A 25,190-nucleotide genomic window follows, 5' to 3' on the forward strand; every position below is an offset into this window, starting at 1 on the left:
TGATTTTTGTAAAACTCATTTGTATGACAGCATCTTGTAGGGAAGGAAATTTGCCATCCTTACATGGTATAGTTTACATGTAATTCCAGACTTTCAGTAAGGTGGTTAACATCCAACTTCCCTTCCAATTGCCTATCAATGTCAATTCAAAGGCAATTTGGAATGATCAGCAAATGCTGGCCTTGCCACCTGCCATGAAGGAATAAAATGTGTTGGCCACCCCCTCCAATTGTATTATTATTTACTCCCTCCTCTCCCCTTCACTTCATTTTGTCGATCACAAAGGCATTGCCTTTGAAGAGAAGGGCAGTGCTTGTCACTGACCACTCGGGTGTTTTTTGCTTCCTGGTGGTGGAATATGAACAAAGTTTTACGCACTTGTTTCTTCATTGTGTCCTACATCCACACACACACAACAGGGTGCTGGGCAGAAATAAGCATGACTGCTGTTTGGCAGCACTGAGGGATTTAAATAAAGAAAAGAAAACAAAACAGAAGATTAAGGAACTTTCTCCTTAAAACAAAGAGAAAAAAATAAAATGGTTGGCCAGTTAAAGGCTCAGCTTCATCTATCTGAGTAATGCTGCATTCTGCAGAAAAGCCACTTGAGGCAATTTTCAAGCCCTGCCTACAAACCCACTGTCAAATAACAGTACTTTGTGTCCATTATACTAAAAGCAGTGACTGAAAATTCAGCATTTAATGAATGAATGCAGTGTTAGAAAATAAATTGCTTTGTCAATATCATTTGATATTGAGTTATAGTACTGGGTCTTCACTTGCCCTGTTGGAACATCTGAATTGAAGTTATAGTGCTACCTGCAAGTTAGGAAGGACATTTAAAATCTTCAGCTGCGAGGCACTTTCACTTATGGCTCTCACAGCTGGTGTGACATTTGAGGTTATAACGGTCACTCCTTCATACCTCAGTCTCATACCTTGTCAGAGTAAAGGCCAGCAAGATTATGTTGCTGTCGACACAGGTACTGATCATACAGCTGGACTAACTTGGCTGCCAACACATGCTCACGGCTAAACATGGGGTGGTGTGTGAACACTATGCCAGAAATATCGATGTCCAGTTGAAAACGTCCCTGTAGTTCCGTTGAACCAGCAATGTATCGATTATCATCAATGGACTTCTCAGCCTGCAATTACAACACAAACAGAACTTGTAAAAATTAAGGAATCTGCCACAAATATACAAACTCACACTCCCAGAAATTATAACAGTCAGATTGCACTTGAAGCTGAAGTGTTTTAGCTGCATCAATGTTAATTTGTGCAATTAAATGACCGCTCAGTTATTGTTGACAGGAAATGAGGTGACCCAAAAACAGTTTATTCATTCAATTCCAATCACAGGGACTTGTAAAGATCTGAACAAAGTATGATTAACAAAACTGAGGGCACAACAAATTAGCACTGACTTTACAATACAAGTAATTAAGTGGATGGGAGAGAAAATTGGATGGGACACAAAAAGATAAAAGTGTATGTTCTCTTGTTCCTCAAATGTGTTAATTGATGCTACAAAGGGATCTGGACTGAAGTCTCAGCTTTTCACCAAATCTATATTAATGACTTTTATTAATCATCTGGGCAGTAAATGGCAGCCTTGCCAGCAACTCTCATACCATGTGACTGCCTTTTCACATTACCATTTTTCAGAGAGAAAGTGCACACTAACAAAATTGTCAAAGCAAATTTAACAGTTTCCTTGATGGTTTACAGATCAATTCACTATTTAATGTGACTTTAAGCTGTATCAGCTAATTCAGACAAACGTGTTCACTGCAACAAGAGGAACAGAATGGCGAGGCGACAATCAACACCCGCATACCTTAGTGAATGAAGGAGGTATGAGGAAATACCAGTCCGTATTCTTCATTTTAGTTGTGATCTTCGGGCCATTGAAAAATATGTTTCAGCAGATGGTGACAGGATAAGGGGTCAAATGTCTCCATTTTCACACTCTGCTATAACACTCAAAGCCTAGGCTCAGACGTGAAAAATAATAATTTTGCTGGCACCACAGAAGGCTTCTGGCATTGGTCCACTCTACCCCAACAAACATGAATATATAAAAGTGGGAAAGGAGGGGAACTTTCCTTTGCAACAACACAACATTAAAGCGCAAAACAAACATTTCCTGACTGAATGTGAGGAAGCACTGATTTATAGTAATTAGCAAAAGAAGCGATAGTCACAGAAAGAGAAACATTTCATGCACGAGTGGTTAAGATCTAGGACATGTGGTTGACGCAGATTCAGTCAGGATGTTATCGGAAAAGGAAGACTGAGCAGTGCTATGGGGAGTAGCCAAGGGAATGTCTCTGCTGAATTGCTCATTAGGTCAGCCAATGCAGGCATGATGACTTGAATGGCCTTCTTCACTGCTTGGACAATTCTGCACACTTGTGATTCAAGAGGCCAGGAACAATTTGGGAACTGAAAATTGGAGGGACAGGGAGAGAAGATTCATATTAACATTGAAGTCACTATAATGATTCCTGAGCTTGTGGGTAAGCTAAGCTATTTTTGAACTGGCTGACCAAGCAGACTCCACTTTCAGGCAGAGATGTCAATTGTCCAATGAAGCACAAAGAACCATAACACTCAACCTGAAAGTTATCTAATCCTGGAACAGCTGACCTATTATGACTTTTGACCAAGTCCAAGAATTATTGACTCAGGCGTTACACTGTGCACATAAATTTATATAATATCAATATATAAAATACATAAACATGGAGTTTCATACCAGAAACTCAATGCATACCTAGCATTGGAAGACACCAGTCCACAGCTTCCACATTTGCACAGTGAACTGTAACCTTGCAAGAATATGACCAGTGACATGAAAGGGAGCATTTTCTTAGGGATGGATGCTGTAATGGTGGCTTACAAGGAGAAAGCTACTTGCCCAAAGTAGCATGGAAAAGGGGCTTTTTCAACCAACAACATTTGAAAACCAATGTCTTAGTCAACTCCACTCAGCATTGCTGCTTAATCACAAAACAGATATAACAGTTGCTAATGAATAATATGATAACTTTGTTGGGAAACTGAGAAAACCTCCAGAGAAACAATGTGAGCATTCATTCGGAGCAGTTTGTGTCGCTTCTCTGGGCATTCTGCCAATTTCCAGTCAAAGTTATGGCAAGAGACCTGACAAACTTTAGTGTAAATTCATGGCCAAGAAATTTAATGTATAACTGTAACTTGACCCTAATGCAGATGGGCCTCTTAAACAATCAGAGATTTCCAAGAGTAACTGGTGCCATCTCTGCTTTTCCCTACTTTAGAGTGAAGGATTTGGCTTTCCGAAAATAAATCTGATATCTTTCAGTATTAATAGCTTGAAGGAGCCAGGAAAAAGGAAAATTTCAGAGGCAAGCTGATGTTTTTTCAATTGTCCATCACTTCGCAATAACAAATACCTCTAGTACTATAACAAATGATTAACTAAGATCCATCACATCCAAAATGGAGAAACTAACAGCACTGTGCTTGTACATGGCCCTATATAAAACGAAGTTTAAACACTTTGTCAGAGTGAAAGATTCATACTGCAGACTTAAGATTTCTTCATACTCATGGTCTCAATACTATCTCATTCTCACTAACATGCATGATTATTTTAGACAATGCTATTAGATCACTCTAATTATAACTACCAGCAGCTCTGCCCCAGACAAAGAATCAGGGAAATAATGTAATAAAATAATCATGTATGTTGATTAGAATGAGACAGTAGTGTCACCATGAGTATGGAGAAATCTTAAGTTTGCTGTATGAAACTTTCACTAATAAAATATTTAAACATATGAGGAACCTTATCAAGTGCCTTGCTGAAGTCCATATACACCACATCCACTGCTTGGCCTTTGTTGACCTGTCTCGTCACCTCCTCAAAGAACTCATTAAGACTTGTGAGGCACGACCTGCCCCTCACCTCACAAAGCCATGCTGACTGCCTTTAAATCACTCTATGCTTTTCCAAATAGTCATAAATCCTATCCCTCAGAATTCTTTCCAAAAACCTTGTTGACCACAGGCATAAAACGGACTGGTCTGTAATTGCCAGGGATTTCCCTTTTACTCTTCTTGAAAAGAGGAACAACATTCGTCTCCCCCAAATCCTCCCATACGACTCCCATGGAGAATGAGGAAGCATAGACTTTCATCAGCAGCTTAGCAATCTCCTTTCCTGCTTCCCAAAGCAACCTAGGATAAATCTGGTCTGGCCCTGGGGACTTATCAATCTTAATGTTTTCCAAAATTTCCAGCAGATCAACTTCATCAATCTTGATCTGTTCAAGCCTGTTTCCCAGCTCCTCAAAGTTCTCATTCACAACAAGGTCCCTTTCCTTAGTGAAAACCAAAGCAAAGAAAAACTTATTTAGGGCCTCTCCTATCTGCTCGGCTCCACGCACAAGTTCCCTATGCGATCCCTGACAGGCCCTACCTTCTCCTTGATCATTCTCTTATTCTTCACTTATGCGTAAAATGCCTTTAGGTTCTCCCTAATCCTTCCTGTCTCTTTTTCATGCTCCCTCCTGGCTCTCCAATTCTGAGCTCCTTTCTATTAAGCCTGTAATCCTCTAAAGCTGTACTAGATCCTTGCTTCCTCCACGTTATGTAAGCTGTCTTCTTCCTTTTCAAGAGAACCTCCTCTGTTCTTGTCATCCAAGGCTCCTTAATCTTACCCCTTCTTGACTGTCTCAGAGGAACAAATTTGTACATCACTTGCAACAATTGCTCCTTAAACAGTATCCATATGTCTGTTGTGACATTTCTGTGGAACAATTGCTCCCAATCTGTACTTCCCAACTCCTGTCTGATAGTGTCATAATTTTCTTTTCCCCAAATAAATATCTTCCCTTGGTAACTGCTCCTTTCCCTCTCCAAGGATATGGTAAATGTGAGGAAGTTATGGTCTCTGTCACCAAACTGTTTCACCCATCGTGAGATCTGACACTTGTCCAGGCTTATTGCCGAGCACCAAATCCAAAATGGCCTCTCCCCTCGTTGGCGTGTCTACATACTGAGTAAGGAAACCCTCCTGAACACACCTGACAAAAACAACTCCATCCAAACCATTTGCGCTAACGAGGTTCCAGTCAATATTGAGAAAATTGAAGTCAACCATAACAACAACCCTGCTATATCTGCATTTTTCCAAAATCTGCCAGCCTATATGAGTTCTTCAATCTCCCTACTGCTTTTAGGGGGTCTGTAGAAACCCCCAATGAGGTGCCTGCTCCCTTGCTGTTCCTAACTTGCACCATACTGACTCAGTAGACAAACCTTCCTCAACAACCTTCGTTTCTATAGCTGTGATGCACTCTCTAATTAGCAATGCTCCCCGCGCCCCCACCACGTCTTTTCCAGCCTCCCTGTTCTTTTTAAACATTCTAAACCCTAATTCATCTTGCAACCATTCCTGCCCCTGTGAAACCCACATCTCTGTTATGGCCACAACATCATAGTCCCAAGTACTGGTCCTTGCTAAGTTCATCCATCACTCTTATTTCTGACACTCCTTGCGTTAAAGCAGACACACTTTAACCAATACCTTGGTTTCATCACGTGAAAAACCGTCCTGATAGATTCACTACATCCGGTCACTGCCCCATCTACAACTATCCCCCTCTCAGATACGTAGCTCTGGTTCCCACCCCCTTGCCAAACTAGTTTAAACCCTCCCGAACCACACGAGCAAATCTCCCTCTCAGGACATTTGTGCTCTTCCAGTTCAGGTGCAACCCGTCTTTCTTGATTAAGTCCCACCTTCCCCAGAAGGGATCCCAATGGTCTAGGTATCTGAAGCCCTCCCGCCTGCACCAGCCTCACAGCCACATGTTAAATTGCACTCACTGACTGTTCCTCACCTCACTGTCTCGTGGCACTGGTAGCAAACTTGAGATCATCCTGCTCTTCAGCTTCCAACCTATAGTCACTTTTCAGATCCTTAATCCCTTTCCTGGCTATATCACTGTTGCCAATATGTACCACGATATCACCACCAGTGATGTTCTGTAAGGATCAGTGTTGGGACCACTGTCATTTGTAAAATATATAAATGATTTGGATTAAAATGTCGGTGGTCTGATTTGCAGACGATATGAAACTCGATGGAGTTGTGGATAGTGAGTAAGGATATCAAAGGAAGCAGTAAGATACAGATCAGCCCAAAAGCTGGGAGGAGAAATAGCAAATGTAGTTTAATCTGTACAAGTATGAGGTGATATACTTTGGGAAGTCAATTGCAAGAGGAAAGTATACAGTAAATGGCCAGACCCTGAGGAGCACAGATACACAGAGGGATCTCCCTGAAAGTGACAACACAAGTGGAAAAGGTGGTAAAGCAAGTGTCTTGCCTTCATCGGTCAGAGCAATGATAATAAAAGTTGACAAGTCATTTTGCATCTGTATAAGAGCTTGGTCAGGCCACAAGAGTGAGGTTGTGGTTGCTGCATTATTGGTTAGGATATGGAGGCTTTGGAAAGAGAGCAGAAAAGGTTTATCAGGATGTTGTTGGGTTGGAGTGCATTAAATATAAGGAAAGGCTGACAAACTTGGATTGCTTTCACTAGAACGTCAGAGGCTGAGGGACGACCTCATAGAAGTATATAAAATTATGAGAGACATGGATAGGATGGATAGTCGAAGTTATTGTCCCATGATGGAAATGTCAAATAGGGGACACAGGTTTAAGGTGAGAAGGGGAAAGTTTAAAGGAGATCTGTTAAGCAAGGTTTTTTAAAACAGAAGCAGTTGCCGGGAACATGCAACTGGGGAAGGTAATAGAAGCAGATATGACAGCAATGTTGAAGAGGCATTCAGACAGACAGATGAACAAGCAGGGAACAGAGAGATATGGACCATGTGCAGGCAGATGGGATTAGTTTAGAATGGCATCATGGTTGGCACAGGCATGGTGAGCTGAAGGGTTTGTTCCTGCACTGCACTATGATTTAATTTGAATAATTTTTAATTATGGGACATGGGATGAAGAAGCCATTAAGAACTGTAACAAGAAAGCTTGTTGATTAAACTGAATGTGAGAGTATTCTGCCTAAACACACCCCAAAGTATTCCAAATCTGTTGGGATATTGTATTGGTGTCTACACTGTACTTTGCCTAACCTCAGAATCATTGGTTTTGACAGTGAACACCAAAAGTAAAAATATTTTATTTCCCACTATTTACAAACTTGATTCAACTTAGTTGCGTTGGAATTCATCACTGGAGAATTGTTGTGCAATACTATTGTGATTTTCACAGAATTTCCTGTCCAGCTGTGTTGGCTATTCACTGCCATCTATTGGATAATAAATGTCCAACTAATGGCATAATTGGTATGGGGGTGAGCGACCTTGTGCAGAACAGAAATTCATGTCTGCACATAATCAGTGGCACTTCTAAATGTTTTCAATCAGATTTCCCTCCTTCCAACATCACCAAACCTAACTCTAGCTGAAGTCATGAATAATATGTTCTGAGGTGATGATCATGGTGAATTATCACCGTTGAACCGTCCAGAAATGAACAGCACATAAGTTTGAACCAAGTGCTAGCAGTTTGTGAACAAAGTCCAAAAATTGAATAACATTTTTATTTCACAGTTAATATTTTATGGCAATTTTCTGCTAAATTCTAATTTCCTTAGGTTTAAACCTCTCTCTACTTGAGATCAATTACAAATGGTTAATTAAGGTAACCAGTGAAACTGTTTTACTGTACCTGGGGCTGAGCACACAAGCACATGAATAGCAACATCTCAATGTGACTTTGCAAGCTTGAACAGAATGCCTGGGAGTTAGATGAGGAGAGGAAGGAAGTACAGGTACTCCTCTGTTCTTTCTAACTTTTTCACTCTGTATGAATTGGTTCTTCTTTTCTATGGGGAAAGAACTAACTATTGCTGAGTGGTTAGAATCTATTCAATTCCTATGGTTTACAATAAGCGATAAAGTCAGTAAGTATATATATATCAAAAGTGAGGACCATTTTCCATGGCTGACTAAAAATGTTAAAGACAGCATCAAACTTGAGGAAAAAGAAAGACTTGTGCAATGGCTTACAAGATAGATAGATTTAAGAAAAAACAAAGAATTGCTGTAAGATTAGTAAGGTGGGAGATATCTCAAACTGGCATGACAAAATACTTGTAAATTGTTTAAATTCGTTTAAATGAGTTGGCATTCAGCCAATTGATTTGCCATTATAACAGAACATCAGTAACCAGTAGTTAATTGAAATCAACAATGCCTACGCCTTCATTTGCATCAATTTTTCAAATAAGTTTTCGATTTCAGTTTGTAAAAATCAGTAAGTAATAAAAAGCCCATTGATCAAATTCCTGTCGATAATCAATGATATTTGCTCAATTTGTGGATTCATGAAATTGAAGACTGTATAACTGAGGACGCACAAAATAATTTCACCTTGACAAAGTCACACATTACATCTTAATTGAAATCCAAAGTCTATATTTTTAGCAAGAGCTTAGTTGGGGTAAAATTATTGCCTTGGGAGCTTATATATTGTTAAGATGCATACTTTAATTCAGTACGTATAAAATTTTAAAAAAAGGTAAAGTTGCCATAATCTTACCAGAGCATAGGGCTGCTCTCTCATTAGCGAGAAATACCTGGTGGTGGGTTTATCCTGAGAGTCACCATGCCTCAGGTGAGGGGAGAGGTTGAATAGAGAGTACTTCATTGTAACCGCAGCTGATGTACAAAATTACATGCCTTTCAAATCTAGTTTCATTTATATAGGCGAGTAGATTTAACACAGAAACTTCATAATTGATACAGCTTTGGAAGTCAAATCCTCAGCAATTACTTCAGAAAATTTCTCTCTTTATTGATGCATCGTTTTCCAGTGATATCATAGCTCAAACGCAAATATTTCCATTAGGAACTTGCATCAAGATATTCAAGGAACTGCTCTGAATGAGGAATACTCAAACATATCAGTTAAGGTTCACTTCATTATGAGATAATCAGGCAGAATCAACATGAATTCGTGAAAGTGAAATCATGTTTTTGAGTAAATAACATGGAAGGTGGATAGAGGAAAACCAGTATATGTGGTATACATCAATTACCAAAATGCAATCAATAGGATGTCACATAAAAAGTTTTTACACAGAATAAGATCACAAGGTGTAGAGGTAAAATGTTAGCATATACAAAGGATTAACTAACAGGAAGCAGAGCATAGGAATAAAGGTTTATTTAAGGTTAGCAGGCTGCAACTGGAGTGGCTGAGGTGGTACGCTGGCTCAGTGGTTAGCACTGTTGTCTCACAGCACCAGGGATCTGGGTTCGATTCAGGTGACTGACTGTATGGAGTTTGCACGTTTTTCATGTGTCTGCGTGAGTTTCCTCCAGGTGCTCTGGTTTCCTCCCACAGTCCAACGACATGCAGCTTGGATGGACAGGCCATGCTAAATTGCCCATAGTGTCCAGGGATGTGTTGGTTAGGTGGATTTCTATATTAAATACGGGATTACAGGGATAGGGTAGGGGGTGGTTCTGGGTGAGATGCTCTTCAGAGGATCATGAACTCAATGGCCTGCTTCCACATTTTGGGAGTCTAAGATTCTTCTGTGATTCTGCAACTAGTGGTGGGCCACTGGAATCAGTGTAGGGCTCAACCGTTTACAGTCTATGTCAATGATATGGATGCGAGGTGAATAATTATATTTGCTAACAATACTATAGTTAGGAAAGTTTAGCAATCTAGAGGTAGAGAATCTGCAAAGGGATGTAGACAGGTTAAGTAACAGAGTAAAGAATATTGACAGGTGAAATGTAATTTGGGAGATTCTGAGCTTGTAAACTTTGACAAGAAGAATGAAAAAGCAGTGTATTGTTTATGCAGAAAGGGATTGTAGAACTCTGATGGAGAGAAGGATCTGGATGTGCTGTTATGTAAATCACAAAAGGGTAGTATGCAGGTACAGCAAGTGATTAGGGAGGAAAATGTAATGTTGGCATTTATCGGAAGAGGCACAGAATATAAAATCAGGGAAGTTTTACTGCAGCTATACAGAACCTCGGGAAGACATTTGGAATACTGTGTGCAATGCTCAACTCCTTATTTCATAAAGCTACAATTACATTAGAAGCAGTGCAGAAAATGTTCTTCTGACTTGTTCCTAGGATAAGGGGTTTATGTTTTCATGGAACATTTCACAAGCTGGGCCTGTATCCAATGTATCTTAGAAAAATGAGGGGTGATCTTATTGAACATATAAGATCAAAGTTTGGGAGAAGATTTGTAGCTCGGGTGCTCGTTGTTGTGGTTCTGTTCGCCGAGCTGGGAGTTTTTGTTGCAAATGTTTCGTCCCCTTTCTAGGTGACATCCTCAGTGCTTGGGAGCCTCCTGTGAAGCACTTCTGTCATGTTTCCTTCTGTCATGAATCCACACGTGAACCACCCTCTGTGTAAAACATTTGCCTCTCGCATCTTTTTTAAAATCTCTCTCTTCTCACCTTAAAAATCTGTAGTGGCCGGTATATTGGGTCCAGGTCGATGTGTTTGTTGATAGAATCAGTGGGTCAGCGGACAGCAACTGACGACTGGAAGCGGCAGAGACAAGCCACTATAAATGCCGAAGGAAACATGACAGAAGCGCTTCACAGGAGGCTCCCAAGCACTGAGGATGTCACCTAGAAAGGGGACGAAACGTTTGCAACAAAAACTCCCAGCTCGGCGAACAGAACCACAACATATAAGATCCTAAGAGATTTCCTAAGGTGGATGCTGGGAGGAAGTTTCCTTTTGCGGAGGAGGCTAGAACTAGGGGACACAGTTTAAGAATAAGAGGTCTTCCTTTTGGTTGGAGATGAGCAGAAATGTTCTTTTTTCCCTCAGAAGTGTTATTCTTTCCCCAGAAAGTAATATCAGGTAATACTGAACTTAATCAAGGCAGAATTAAGTAAATTTTCAACAGACAAAGGAGTCAGGAACCATGGGGAACAAATAGGAAAGTGAGGTTGAGACCACAAACAGATCGGCCATTACCTTAGAGTGAGTGTCATACAGCACGGAAACAGACCCTTTTCAGTCCAATCCATGCTGAATATAATTGCAAACTAAACTAGTTCCACCTTCCTGTTTCTGGCCCATATCCCTCCAAACCTTTCCTATTCATATTACTATCCAAATTTATTTTGAAGGTTGTAACTGTACCCGCATCCAGCACTTCCTCAGGAAGATCATTCCACATGTGAACTACCCTCTGTGTAAAACATTTGCCTCTCGCATCTTTTTTTAAAATCTCTCTCTTCTCACCTTAAAAATCTGCCCCTTAGGCTTGAAATCCCCCATCCTTGAAAAAAAATCAATTACCAATAACTCTATCTATATAAACTTCTATAAAGCTGCCTCTCAATCTCTTATGATCCAATGAAAAAGCCCCAGACTATCCAGCTTTTCTTCATAACTCAAAGCATCCGTATCCGGCAACATCCTGACAGATGTCTTCTGAACCCTGTCCAGCTTGATAATATCCTTCCTATAACTGAGCGACCAGGACTGGACACAATATTCTAGAACAGGCCTCACCAACGTCCTGTACAAATTCAACATGATTTGCTAACTCCTATACACAAAGCACTGAACAATGAAAACAGATGTGCCAATTGCCTTTTAAGCCCCTTGTCTATATGTAAAGCAAATTTCAAAGAATTATGTACCTGCACCCCTAGGTCCCTCTTCCTACAACACCACCCAGGGCCCTATCATGAATTGTATAAACCCTACCTTGTTGTGCAAAATGCAATACTTCACAATTATCCAGATTGAATCCCAATTGCCATTTTTCAATCCATTGACCCATTTGATCAAGACTCCTCTCGAAAGACCAAATCCTGCTTCCAAGTCATAGCCCTGTTACATATTATCAAAGTTAAAAATCACACAACACCAGTTGGGACTAAAACCTGGTGTTGTGTGATTCTTAACTTTGTCCACCCCTGTCTAACACTGACACCTCAACAACAAATTATTTTGGAAAACTATTTTTGGCTCAGAAATTGAGAGAGATTTGAAATGACTACAAGTGTACCCAATGGTACAGAATTAAATGATAGTCACAGATTATCGATCTACTTGGCAAATTAATTGTATAGGAAAATAGTACTGGAATATTACAGATGAGCAGCTTTGGCATGCCATGAAACATTGGTAGACCAATAAATCAAAGTGCAGGAAGAGGAAAGCCAAGTCAAGACCGGAAATGTAGATTTACAATCGACATACCATTTTGATACCCATGAACTGACGGAACAAACTACAACTTGAAAAGGTCTTTTAGGACAGAGTTGAGGAGAAATTATTTCAAAGTGATGAGCCTGTGGAGTTCTCTGCCATGTGAAAACGTTCAGACCAAAAGATCAAAGACTTTTGAGAAAGACGTAGATTTAACTCTTACTAATCAAGGGAATCATCAGACAAGGGATAAAAGCAGAAACAAGGTACTGAGATGATTAATCATGATCATACTGAATGGTGTAGCAGGCTTGAATGTCCAAATGGCCTGCTCTTGCTGCTATATTCTATGTTTCTTTTTCTCTTACTTCAGTAATCTCACAACGGGTGATAAATCCACATATGACTTTATTTACTTGCGATTTACAGACATTCAATTTTTTCCTTATCAATACATTATTCTTGTGATATGTAAATAAAATTGCAGTTATAAAGCATAATAAACAGTCAATTCTACTATTTAATATGCTATAAAATCATTTATAGAACTATGAAGACATTTATTATTTTATTATAATGGTTTTACTTACTTTTTTATAGAATGTTTCTATTGCAGGATCCACTTTTTCATGGAGTGAGAAAATTGGCGGTCTGGTGTAGGTCTGTTTAATAGGGTTAGGTAACGCTATAATTCTGCCATCACTTCCGAACCATTTCTTCCCCTAGGATTATGAATGAAAATATTTTTGCCGAAGTTCTTAAACAAATGTTTTGCGCAAAATACAATGATTACTTATTTTCTGAAAGTGGGGTCCACGCCACTTATTATTTGTTCAACCTACCTCTTTGTTTTTAAGTAAACGATGCTCAAGGATGTTCTGGTTAGATTTGGAAACTTTTGGTCTTTCGCCAACATAAATGCCTTCATCTTCAAGAAACCGTGGCTGCATGTCTTCAGGAATCTTCTCTGATGTGGCCACTGAACATCAAGAATAATTTATTAAAGACAACCAGCTCACGGAACAACAATAAGAGCCAAAGATCCCAGCTTCCCTGAATTGGGAATAAATCCTACACAACTTCATGAGGTAGCTCTATTGTGGTATCAAATAATCTTAAACAGTACTCAAGATATGCAAGAGTTTAAGAATAATGAGTAGATATGATCAAAAATGACAGAGTATCACAGATCTGATAAGAGTAGCAGTCACCTGCCTGCATACTCTTATTGGAAAAGCTTCTGGACCCTCAGATGGTTGATACAGTCATGATGTGGAATCCAAAAGAATGGGCACTATAACTCCTATATTCAAAATAAAATTAGTTTCCAAGACATAATTATGATGTCAGCAAACCCGAACGTGACCAGGATCTGTGAAGCCTGAATAGTAGAAATAATCCAGTGGGTCTGTTATATACCTGAAGAAGAACATACATCTTGCTCCATAATATCGTCAAATACTTGGACACTTGCACATTGTTGGGGCTTGTTTTTAGCTTTTTACCAACTGTTAATATTCTGAAGTGGCCGCTCTGTGTGCTCATGACCTTCAGTCGTACTGGTTAAGCAAAGGTCTCATCAAGATGTTCTTTTCCCACCACAATGTATGCCTTAAGTCCCCACTTTTGTTCCAAACTTTCTGCTCATGAATTTTCTGTGTGCCCTTCATATATATACCTGTAATTGTCAGTCTTACAGTGCTGTTAGCAATGCATTCATCTGTTCTGTGTTGTAATCATTTGCCAGGTACTCACTCTTCAACTCACTGAAGAAAGATCATTGAACCTGAGACGTTAACTTTGTTTTCTCTTCACAGATACTGCCAGACCTGCTGAGTTTCAGAAGCAATTTCTGTTTCTTTTTGAGACTGATACTCTAGTTTGCTACCTTCTTCAGCCTAGACAATGAGATGTCAATGTGTTCCTTGCTACAGGCTTTTCTGATGCCTTGACTCTCTTTATGTGAGTGTAGAAGGAGGTTAGTAGCAGACTGTTGTAAATAACAAACATTTGAAGTAAAAGTCATTGCATAAAAGATGCTGAAGGTCTGGTTTGTACTTTATCTCTGACACCTTGGATTCTTCTGATTGATATGTTCAGTGCTGTTACTTTTGACTGATTATAAGAGTTAGATATTCCACAGGATCTCAAATATTTGTAAGCCAAGGCTATTGAGATGAAGGAATGTGTACCCAAAAGAAAGGCACTTCAGATTGATTCTGGAGTGTCTCTCACTCCATAGCACCAGATGATTGATCATCTTTTTACTGCTTTGGGTATTCCCTGAGAATTCATGCTGCATAGCTGATGACTTCACCTTCCATGGTGTCATCCAGGATTCTTACCAGAGAAATTTGTAAATGGCTTGCCACCTTGTAGTAAGAACATACTGAGTTTGTTGATAAAAGTTATTGTTTGTTAGTGAACATCAACCTTATTATTAAATATGCACAATATACACAAGAGGGATCACAACAAGACAGCTCTCGAATTCTACACAGTCACGTTCAGGTTCCATGCAATGTGTTAACATGTGACATCACTGATGATGTAATCTGATAATTAACACAGTGTAGTGTAAAGGATTAATGCAAACCACGAACACTAATTAATAGAAAGTGTTTAAATGAACATGCAAACTCCACACCAATGCGTAACCTTCAATCTACAGATCAGGTATTCACTTACTTTGGCTAAATCACTGTTCAAAATTATTAATCAATATAGCTTCACCTGCCTTGCGTTTCAATAAAGACATCAGCTTTTTAAAAATATATAATTAAGTTAATTCATTAACAAGAAAAAAAAGGAATTTCAAATACTGTTCAGACATTGCGAATATCACAAAATGCTACTTCTACCATGAGTCTTTCTAACCTCAAAATAAGCTCCAAAATTTAATCAGTCATGCTTTCTGTAGAACATCATCAATACATGCCAGAAGCCATACTTCAAAGTACATTACCTGTAAGAATGCTGGGGGTAAAAAGGACCTTTTTATCCTTCTGTTGTCGACTATAGTAGCTTTCATAATCAGGAGCCTTTATTACAAGAAAATCACGAGCTGTCTGGTCAATTATGAAGAGATAGTCATCTTCATTATCCATGTTATCTTTTACAAGTGGTTGATCCTCTTCCTACAACAACCAAGAGACAAAGTATTATTTTATATTCCAAGAAATATTTGCAAAAAAAGTAACAATTCCAAAATACTGAATGTTTAATATACTTCCATCTTGCTTAGTTACCACAAATTTGTAAGTTTTTTTTCACTGTTTTGAATTAGATTACTTACAGTGTGGAAACAGGCCCTTCGGCCCAACAAGTCCACACTGACCCGCCGAAGCGCAACCCACCCATACCCCTAACCTAACACTCCGGGTAATTTAGCATGGCCAATTCACCTGACCCGCACATCTTTGGACTGTATTACACATATGTTGCATTATTCATGCCAAATACATCAATAGTTTCATAATTTATTCACAAAACTGGACATAACAAACACTTCTTAGTTATAGATAAGACACTCCTTCAGAAACAACTTTAGGACTTTTTTTGTAATAATACTTTATCAAGACTGTGCAGAAATAGCTGTCTCTTTCACACTGAATACCCTGAAATAGGGTTCTAAGTACATCTTAATCTGGCTCAAAAAACTTAATGCTATATAACCTTGGAAATCGTAGAAAATGTTATTTTTTGCTTGAAACAAAATCTATCTCCAAACATCTTTTGTTTTTCCTCTCTCCTTAGGTCCTTTGAAGCCACGCATGCATTTAAAGAATGCTGGCAAGAGACAGTGTGACATTGTTTTACCAAGTGCATTCTGGACTGGTCAACTGGAGAAATGCTTGAAGTGCCTTGGATATGCTTTCTTTCATTACAAAATTGATTTTCAAATAATTGAGATCATGTTGTGAAGAATGCAGGGTAGGGTGAGCAAACCAATGTCCTAACTCCCATAATTAATCAAAAGTAATCACTCTGCTTAATACAGCACTGAGGAAGTCAATCTGAAGTCCAAAGGAGTAGTAATAGACTAAGAACAAATTCTTCAGTTATCTTATTGTCAACTATTGACTGTTATTGGAAAGGTTTAAACTGATAAGAACCACAGTGCTTACATAAAGTGGATGTTTAGTTAGATGTGGTATTAAAAGGCTATCGATTAATTGTACTCAGTGATGAGCCACTGCCTTCAGTAAGGAAGAAAGTAGCAAGTGATATAGGAGAGATAACAACAATGAAACAAAGGAACTCCAAAAACTGACTTCTAAAAGTATCTCTCTCTTTCTCCAGTGAACAATCTAGAAACATATCAATAAATGTTGCAAACTCTTTGGAATATTTTGATAAATGAAACCTCACCCACTGCTCATTGTGCTATGAAAGTTGCCTGGTAGATTTGCTGCATTTCCTCAGAGAGCTACAGGGCCTGCTTGGTCTGGTAATGCCCACACACAAAGAAAGGTCGTCTAATGAGAAGAGGTACTAAGATATATCGTATTGCATGATACTTTTTATGTACAATTTAAGCTGGTCATATAAACATTATTACAGAGACTATGATGAAGATGTAGGCAGGATTTCTTTGTCCTCAAGATCCTGAACGGTCTTCCCACCAAGTCCATATGACAGCATTGTAGTACATGATGTTTAAGGTACCCCTCAGCATAGACCCTTAAACTTTGGCTATGTTTTCCCCAAGCTTGTTTCCATTTCTATTTTATATTTGTTATATAATAACTTTTACTACAACCCATCTAGCCCCAAGTGTCTGACTTCATAACTGTGATGTTGAGGGCTCGCTGTTCTCCCAAAATTAGGTCCCTGTAAACATACTAAGAGTGGCACATCTCTAGGTTCAAAACAGTTGATTAGGATTCTATTCTTGAAAATGTGAGGTGTATAACTGTGCTTATTTAATCCTTTTGATTTCCTTCGCGGAGGATGTAGTTTCAACTAAAACAGACAACTGCTTTATTGCAATAATTGGAGCATCTGTAATCCCATGAATTTCCATTGTGGAGGATGGCTGCTCTGTGAATCAAACCCTTTTTTTTTGCAATATCCTGGATCACCAGATCAAGTAATTTCTTTCTGACCACATTCTGAATCTTTTTATATTAATTAGCCCTTTTCAGTGGTGGCTTCATTGAAGTTGTATGTATCAAGTATTCAAACAGTATCATTAAATTTTTATTCTTAATCTGCTGGCAAATTTGCGCAGGAGTGTGTACACTTTTAACTTCAATCTGTTGATTAATTTGTTATGATTATCTCTCTGCAATTTTATCACTAGTGAAACAGCTATGCTCACTTCCTCCATCAGCAATTTGAGGATTATTTCTTGTTTGGCATGATCTCTCTCATTGACACGAATTCTTCTTGGAAACACAAGAAAATAAAGTTTGATTTTTGAACTTTCATCTTCTGAATTACCTTGCCATCTATAACAGTCTTAAATGTTTCAAGGCTATTTGCTCAGCAATCTGTGTTGTTCCCTGAGTTACATTAGTTGTCAATGAGTTTTTATCTGGGCATACCGTTAAATTTGCTGATTGATTGCTTGGCTTGTCTCACAAACCTTGCTGATTTTTGTAACCTGAAGTCTCTGTAATATTGATAGCAGTGAAAAATGTTCAGGGTTGAGAACAAATCTGCATCTTAAAAAATGTTTTCTCCAATAAGTCCAACTTTGCATTCTACCTGGCCCATCTCTGAAACTAAATGTTCCAAACATCATTAGTTCTGTTGCCATGTCTTCCTTATATGATCGTTTGTTTAGCTCTGAACTATAGCAATGGTTTTACTGCAGTTTTAGATAGTTTCTCTCACTTTTACCATAAAATACAGAATTCCTATTTTTTACAAGTGAAATACGAATTGTGGCCTGTGTGTAAAAATGGATGATTTCACAAAAAGAAAAAGAACTGCAGATGCTGGAAATCAGAAGCAAAAACAGAAATTGCTGAAAAAACTGGCAGCATCTGTGGACGGAAAGCCAAATTAATGCTTTGAGTCCAGTCAACCTTCTTCAGAACTGATTTTAACAAGGCAAAGGTTGGTATACATGCTGAAGATGGGTTGGAGGGCAGGCGGCAAACGAGAGTGAGCAATAGGTGGAGGTGGAGCTCAGAGAGGGAGAAACACAGTCGGGTCCAAAAAAAAAGGAACATGTAATGGTTAGCCTGGAGAATCAACAGTTGCTAATGGGGACTATTAGCGGCTGACAACGGGTAGTTTGTCGTAGCAGCCCATGTGATGACAGGTTCTGGTGTTTGGGGATTAGGGAAAGGACATTTGAGAAGGTGTCCAGGCCATAAGATTATTGAACTCAATGTTGAGTCCAGAAGGCTGCAGGATTCCCAAGCGAAAAACGAGATGCTGCTCTTCCAGCTTACACTGAGCTTCACTGGATCACTGCAGCAAACCTGAGACAGAGATGTTGGCCAAGGAACATAATGGAAGTGACAGGCAACAGGAGGTTTGGGTTCATTTCTGCAGACAGAATGTAAGTGTCCTGCAAAACAGTCACCCAGTCTGCATTTCGTCTCCTCAATGTAGGAGAGACCACATTGTGAGCAGCAGATACAGTAGATGAGATTTAGTGACGTGCAAATCAACTCTTAAAGACTGAGACATACAGAGGAACCTCGATTATCCGAATACCAATTATCCGAAAATTGGATTATCCAGAGGAGATCTCGAGGTCGCGGTGGAAACATTACATCAAAGACCTATTTCCAACAGTGATCACATCTTTTGTCTACAGTGATTAAAAGGGCATCATCTCCAAATGACTGACCTCCCGCCCTGTCTCTCTCACCACACTCTCCCTGGACCTCTGTCAAAATGTTGCGGTAAAAAGGTGTGTGTGTGTGTGTGTGTGTGTGTGTGTGTGTGTGTGTGCGCACACGAGACAGAGTGAGTCTGTGCGCGCTATTAGGAGAATGACCCCATAGAGGAAACTGTAGCAGTCTTGTTGCTGGTATCCAGTCCAGCTGCCCTGGAGAGGGAGCAGGTGTGTACAGGGTCAGGGGGCTGGCGGTGCTGGACGATGTTGGGGAGTGGGGGTGGGGGGGCAGTGTTGGACGGGGTTGGGGCAGTGTTGCATGGGTCTGGGGTTGCACGGGGTTGGGGACAAGGGGCTGGGGGGGGGGATGGTGTTGCACGGGGTTGGGGGTGGGGTCTCGCTTGCTGTTTGCTGCTGCAGTCTCCTGAATAGGGAGCAGACTTTAAAAACTCCAAGTTCCAGAGGAAAGGTTATTAATTAATTAATTAATTAACAGAATAATCAATTATCCGAACGAAACAGTGCCTGCCCATCACATTCAGATAATCGAGGTTCCCTGTACTTTCTTCACAAGGGTAACAATCACAAAGGTATTTTTTTTCCTTTACAGTTGTTGACAAGGATCTCAGTTTAGTCACAGAACATTTTCAGAAATTCAGAAACCATTTTCTGATCAGTCATTTAAGTATTTGGAAATCCATACACAAAGTACATCTACATTTTTGACAGTTACCCTGCTCATGACAGCACTTGTCATATTTTATCAGAGTAAAATTAAAAAATAAACTACCAAAAAGTAGAAAAACAATTTTATCACGTACTTTTTTCTTGTACTTTTTAAATAAAGCTTACTCAGAGGGAAATGGAAGTTAGTGCGGAGGCGAGTCCCAAACTTGAGGCTATCGCAGGGAGGAGAGTCCCCGATCGGGGACCATCGCAGGGAGGAGACTCACCGATCGGAGACCATCGCAAGGGGGAGAGTCCCCGATCGGAGACCATCGCTGGGAGGAGAGTCCCCGATCGGAGACCATCGCAGGGAGGAGAGTCCCGGATCAGGGACCATCGCAGGGAGGAGAGTCCCCGATCAGGGACCATCGCAGGGAGGAGACTCACCGATCGGGGACCATCGCAGGGAGGAGAGTCCCCGATCGGAGACCATCGCAGGGAGGAGAGTCCCCGATCGGAGACCATCGCAGGGAGGAGAGTCCCCGATCGGGGACCATCGCAGGGAGGAGAGTCCCCGATCGGGGACCATCGCAGGGAGGAGAGTCCCCGATCGGGGACCATCGCAGGGAGGAGAGTCCCCGATCGGAGACCATCGCAGGGAGGAGAGTCCCGGATCGGAGACCATCACAGCGAGGAGAGTCCCGGATCGGGGACCATCGCAGGGAAGAGAGTCCCGGATCGGGGACCATCGCAGGGAAGACAGTCCCCGATCGGGGACCATCGCAGGGAAGAGAGTCCCCGATCAGAGACCATCGCAGGGAGGAGAGTCCCCGATCGGAGACCATCGCAGGGAGGAGAGTCCCCGATCGGAGACCATCGCAGGGAGGTGAGTCCCCGATCCGGGACCATCGCAGGGAGGAGAGTCCCCGATCGGAGACCATCGCAGGGAGGAGAGTCCCCAGTCGGGGACCATCGCAGGGAGGAGACTCACCGATCGGAGACCATCGCAGGGAGGAGAGTCCCCGATCGGGGACCATCGCAGGGAGGAGAGTCCCCGATCGGGGACCATCGCAGGGAGGAGACTCACCGATCGGAGACCATCGCAGGGAGGAGAGTCCCCGATCGGAGACCATCGCAGGGAGGAGACTCACCGATCGGAGACCATCGCAGGGAGGAGAGTCCCCGATCGGAGACCATCGCAGGGAGGAGAGTCCCGGATCGGAGACCATCGCAGGGAGGAGACTCACCGATCGGAGACCATCGCAGGGAGGAGAGTCCCCGATCGGGGACCATCGCAGGGAGGCAAGGCCTCGAGTTTTGAAGCCCAGTATGGTCTGGACACTCACTGCTGGCACAGACTTGGTGAAAAGGACTGTAATTTCAGTACTTTCTTTAAAAAAAACTTCTACTCTTATGGACTTTTATTCATTATTCTTTCAATTTTGTACCAAACACTTAAGAATTTGTACCTAGGTATCTTCTACCTAAGATGGCGCCATAAGCGGCAACACTGCAAACTTTTCACTGCACTCAGCGCACGTGACAATAAAACGAATTCATTCATCCATATTACATTATCATTTATGTAGCATTAGCTTATAAATTTTACTTGGTCTACATTTGGAGTACTGTGTGCAGCTCTGGTTGCCATACTATAGAAAGGGTGTGGCTTTGGAGAACTTTACCAGATGTTACCTGGATTGGAGTGTAGTAGCTACAAGGAGAGGTTTGCCAAACCTGGATTGTTTTTGCTAGAGCTTTGGATGCTGAGGAATAACCTGATATAACTACATAAAATTATGAGAGACATGGCAGGGTGGGTTACTTGGGAGTTTTTTTCCTAGGTTGGAAATGTCAAATATTAGTGGGCAGTTTTAAAGCGAGAGGGGGAGTTTAAAGGAGATGTGTGAGGCAAGTTTTTTTTCCACACAGAGGTAGGTGCCCGTAACACACTGCTGAAGGAGGAGATAGCAATGTTTAGGAGGTATTTTGACAGACACAAACAGGGTGTAGAAATTTGTAGACTATGTGCAGGTAGATGTGATTAGTTTAACATAGCATCTTGGTTAGCACAGTTATGGTTGGCTGAAGGGTCTGTTCATTTGCTGTACTTTCTGTGCTCTATGTATCTGGTCATGATAGAATTCACAGTGTCAGAACTACATTATTGAAGTTAACATAACTACACAGCAGCATCAAAACATTTTAATCAAGCTATATATTTGATAGCTATCATCTATAATTAAAACCGCTATGTTACTTCCTAAAATTCTTTTTGAATAATTTTGCATCACAGTTGTTTCTCATCTCTGGATCAAAGTAAAGTCATTCTTTGCAGTGATTAAAAAAAAATGTTACTGACTTACATGGAATCAACTACCTTTGCTTCCTGTGCTATCCTGATTCATAAGCTGATTCTAGTTCTGCCATTGTACGCATCAGCTGGAAAACAAATTTTCATCTTGCATGACTTCCTTGATAAAAGCAACTTGTAGTCCTAAAATACAGTTACATGATACCTTTGATGGAAGTTAAAGGTAGGACTGCTCCCTCATTAGAGAGACGACTGGTGATGGTTTAATCTGAAGGTCACCATGGCTCAGGCAAGAGGACAGGTTGCAAAGGAGAGTCCCTTAAGCCAACTCAACCAGGGCAGCAAGTGAACGCACGCTGTTGGTGTCATTATGGTGTCAGCCACCCAACTAGACATTTTGGGCATGTATTGGCCAGACAACTTGAACACACACCTCCTGGCACACAAAAGCCTGATCCTCCTTTCTATTTTTGTGAAATAAATTGTTAACAAGTTAGTCAGCCTGTGATGGGGCACTGTAACAAGGAGGAATAGCTAAACGGTCAAAGGAAACATGCAAAACTGCAACAGAAGCTTATCAAAATATTCTAATCAGGAGAGTGAGTCTAAATGCTAAATTGATTATCAGTGGTGGAAGAAAGTGAGGACTGCAGATGCTGGAGATCAGAGTCGAAAACTGCGGCATTGGAAAAGCACAGCCGGTCAGGCAGCATCTGAGGAGCAGGAGAGTCGACGTTTCGAGCATAGGCTCATTCCTGATGAAGGGTTTATGCCCAAAATGTCGATTTGCCTGCTCTCTGGATGCTACCTGACCTGCTATGCTTTATCAGTGGTCGAAGATGAACCACAAGGGAGTCTTAATGAGAAGAGGAAATTGTCTTAACATTATGTTGTTTATTGCATGATAGCAATTTTGACATGTTACATTGTGTAATTCAACATAAAAAAAACTAAGACAATCAGCAGACAATGATGTTTCATCTGAATCCATCAGGATCTTCTACAAAACTCCTTTCTTCCCCACCCAAAACCACTTGTCATCAGATTGCATGGGGCTTAATTCAGTCTCCCACATTAACCCTTTCACAATCATTGCCTCATACATCACAGGCCTGGCCAGTTTGTTGTCACCCAATAGTTGCTCCAATTGAGGGCAGTTAACAAGGTACAAATAGAGACCGTTCTAATTGCTATTTTAAAATCTCTTTCTCCCTTTTAAGTTGTCACGTAAAAGTAAGAGAAAAAAGATCATTCTCAGCAAACTTCATTTTGTGCAGCCTATTAATCTTTTGGCATGTTTAACTATTGGAAAAAGTACTTGGGAAAAAAAATTTGCAGTAAACGTTGGAAGCAGAATAAAAGATACAGTATTATCATGAAGATGCATAAAACTTGTCTTGGTATAATCATGGATTTAGATTGCAGAAAGGATGGACTGTACTTTGTTTACCTCTCCCTCTTCTTCTTCCTCCGCTTCTGTTCTGATAGTTGACTCCTCTTCATCCCCGTCACCCTCCAATTCTTCTTCATGGTCGATCTTTTTAAGTGCTCCAAACCGTTTTTGCTTTTTTGACTTTTCTTCTGCCTCTTCAGGTTCAGGATCAAAATTGAAGGTGAAGAAGTTATATGCCTCTTCAGCAGAAGGAAACTCATCCTATAAATTACATGAATATATCAATGTAAACAATGCTACCCTGAGAAATGTGCATATTTTTCAGCTGAAAAGACAAGGAGTAATGCTGCTGATGAATATGCTATAAATGCTAGAACTCTTTTCTTTGCAAAATCTGAATATGTCTTTCTTCTGCAAAGAGAAACTAAATATGAAATAATAAAAATCAGGTATGATTGGCATGTGTACATGTCCATCAATCCCTAAAACCACAAATCTTGTCATTATGATCTATACTACTTCATCATTTCCAGCATCGGTAGTGAAAACTTCCTATAAATTCAGTTCCTCTTCATTTATCAACAGCTAAATATGATCTGAACACAGCATTACAGTACTTCTGTTAGCCATCTGAAAATAGGAGCGTTCCCTAAAAGTTATTCAGCTTTCTCTCTATATCTGCTGCCAGACCTGCTGTGTTTTTTCCATCATTTGTTATTGTTTCTGATTTCCAGCATCAGTAATTCTTTGCTTTTTTTGACAATAAACCTAACCTATCAATTATTAAAACCACAATAAAAGTATGTACATTAGGCTGATGTACTGAATTCAGTCTAACATTTAATAGTTAAATATTTGCACTGAAACATCACTGTGTGTTATGATGAAAATGTAATAGCACATTTCTATTCCCTTTTCTAATTACGTGTATACCCGTGCTGGCACATTATGATGACTCCTGAATTTCACAGAACAAAACAATTGCAAAATCCCTTTAACATGCAGATGTCAATTGGAATTATACAATTAAACAAACAATTAATCTGCTGGCTATTTAAAATTCGTATTTTCTACTTTGTGGAATTTGGGAGATTTAGTCATTGCACAAAAATGTTATTGACTTGAAATTATAATTTATCAATTTGTATACAGACTGGATAATATTTAAAATACATTCCCAAATAAGTTACATCACAAATACATGTTCAGAAGCAAAGTATAACTATATTGCTCTGATTTAATCAGATGCACTTTGCCTGTGCATAATTTAAATTTTTTTTCGAAAAATTACTTGAGTGCACTACTATCTAGACAGGTATTTATTCTCATCCCTCATTGATGGTGAGCTGCCTTCTTGAACTACTGCAGCACATGGGGTGGGGAGTGAAGGGGGTGCTGTTCACACGCACAATTTTAACCCAAAGCAACTACTTCTCTTGAGGTCTGGGTTGTGAAGGTCACTAGTTTGGAAGGCCCAATTGATGGCATCTTTGTGAGCTACTGTTGCACATCTCACATTATTGGCACTATTGAAAGCCTACATGGGGTAGATACTAAACAAGTGAATTGTTTTGTCTTGGACAGCCTCAAGACTTTTGATTGTTTTTGGAGAGCTGCTCTCATCCATTTAAGTGAAAAGTATACCACCACACTCCTGTCTTTTGCTCTTGTAGATGTTGGACAGGCCTCGGGAATTGTGTGACAAAATTCTAGGCCTCTGACCTGCCTTTGGAGCAATGGTGTTTGTATGGTTGGTCCAATTCAATTCCTGGCGAACAGTA

The 25,190-nt window shown here is 40.3% G+C and overlaps 1 protein-coding gene across 5 annotated transcripts in view; it reads right to left on the bottom strand.

Annotated features, from left to right (window-relative positions):
• The window catches only part of cc2d2a (coiled-coil and C2 domain containing 2A), a 210,618-nt gene that overhangs the window by 113,757 nt on the left and 71,671 nt on the right, over positions 1–25,190 (bottom strand). For 4 of the 5 annotated variants that reach the window (XM_060831773.1, XM_060831764.1, XM_060831753.1 and 1 more), the window contains 5 exons: positions 23,467–23,670; positions 15,203–15,374; positions 13,080–13,216; positions 12,828–12,959; positions 939–1,148 (listed from right to left, as the gene is read on the bottom strand). In XM_060831773.1, coding sequence (XP_060687756.1) covers positions 939–1,148; positions 12,828–12,959; positions 13,080–13,216; positions 15,203–15,374; positions 23,467–23,670 — 855 coding nt within the window. Of the gene's footprint in view, positions 1–938; positions 1,149–12,827; positions 12,960–13,079; positions 13,217–15,202; positions 15,375–22,068; positions 22,085–23,466; positions 23,671–25,190 lie in introns of those variants that run through there. The other variant, XM_060831792.1, reaches the window with a different exon arrangement.

The sequence above is a fragment of the Hemiscyllium ocellatum genome, chromosome 1 (genome assembly GCF_020745735.1).
Source record: "Hemiscyllium ocellatum isolate sHemOce1 chromosome 1, sHemOce1.pat.X.cur, whole genome shotgun sequence".
Lineage (NCBI taxonomy): Eukaryota > Metazoa > Chordata > Chondrichthyes > Orectolobiformes > Hemiscylliidae > Hemiscyllium > Hemiscyllium ocellatum.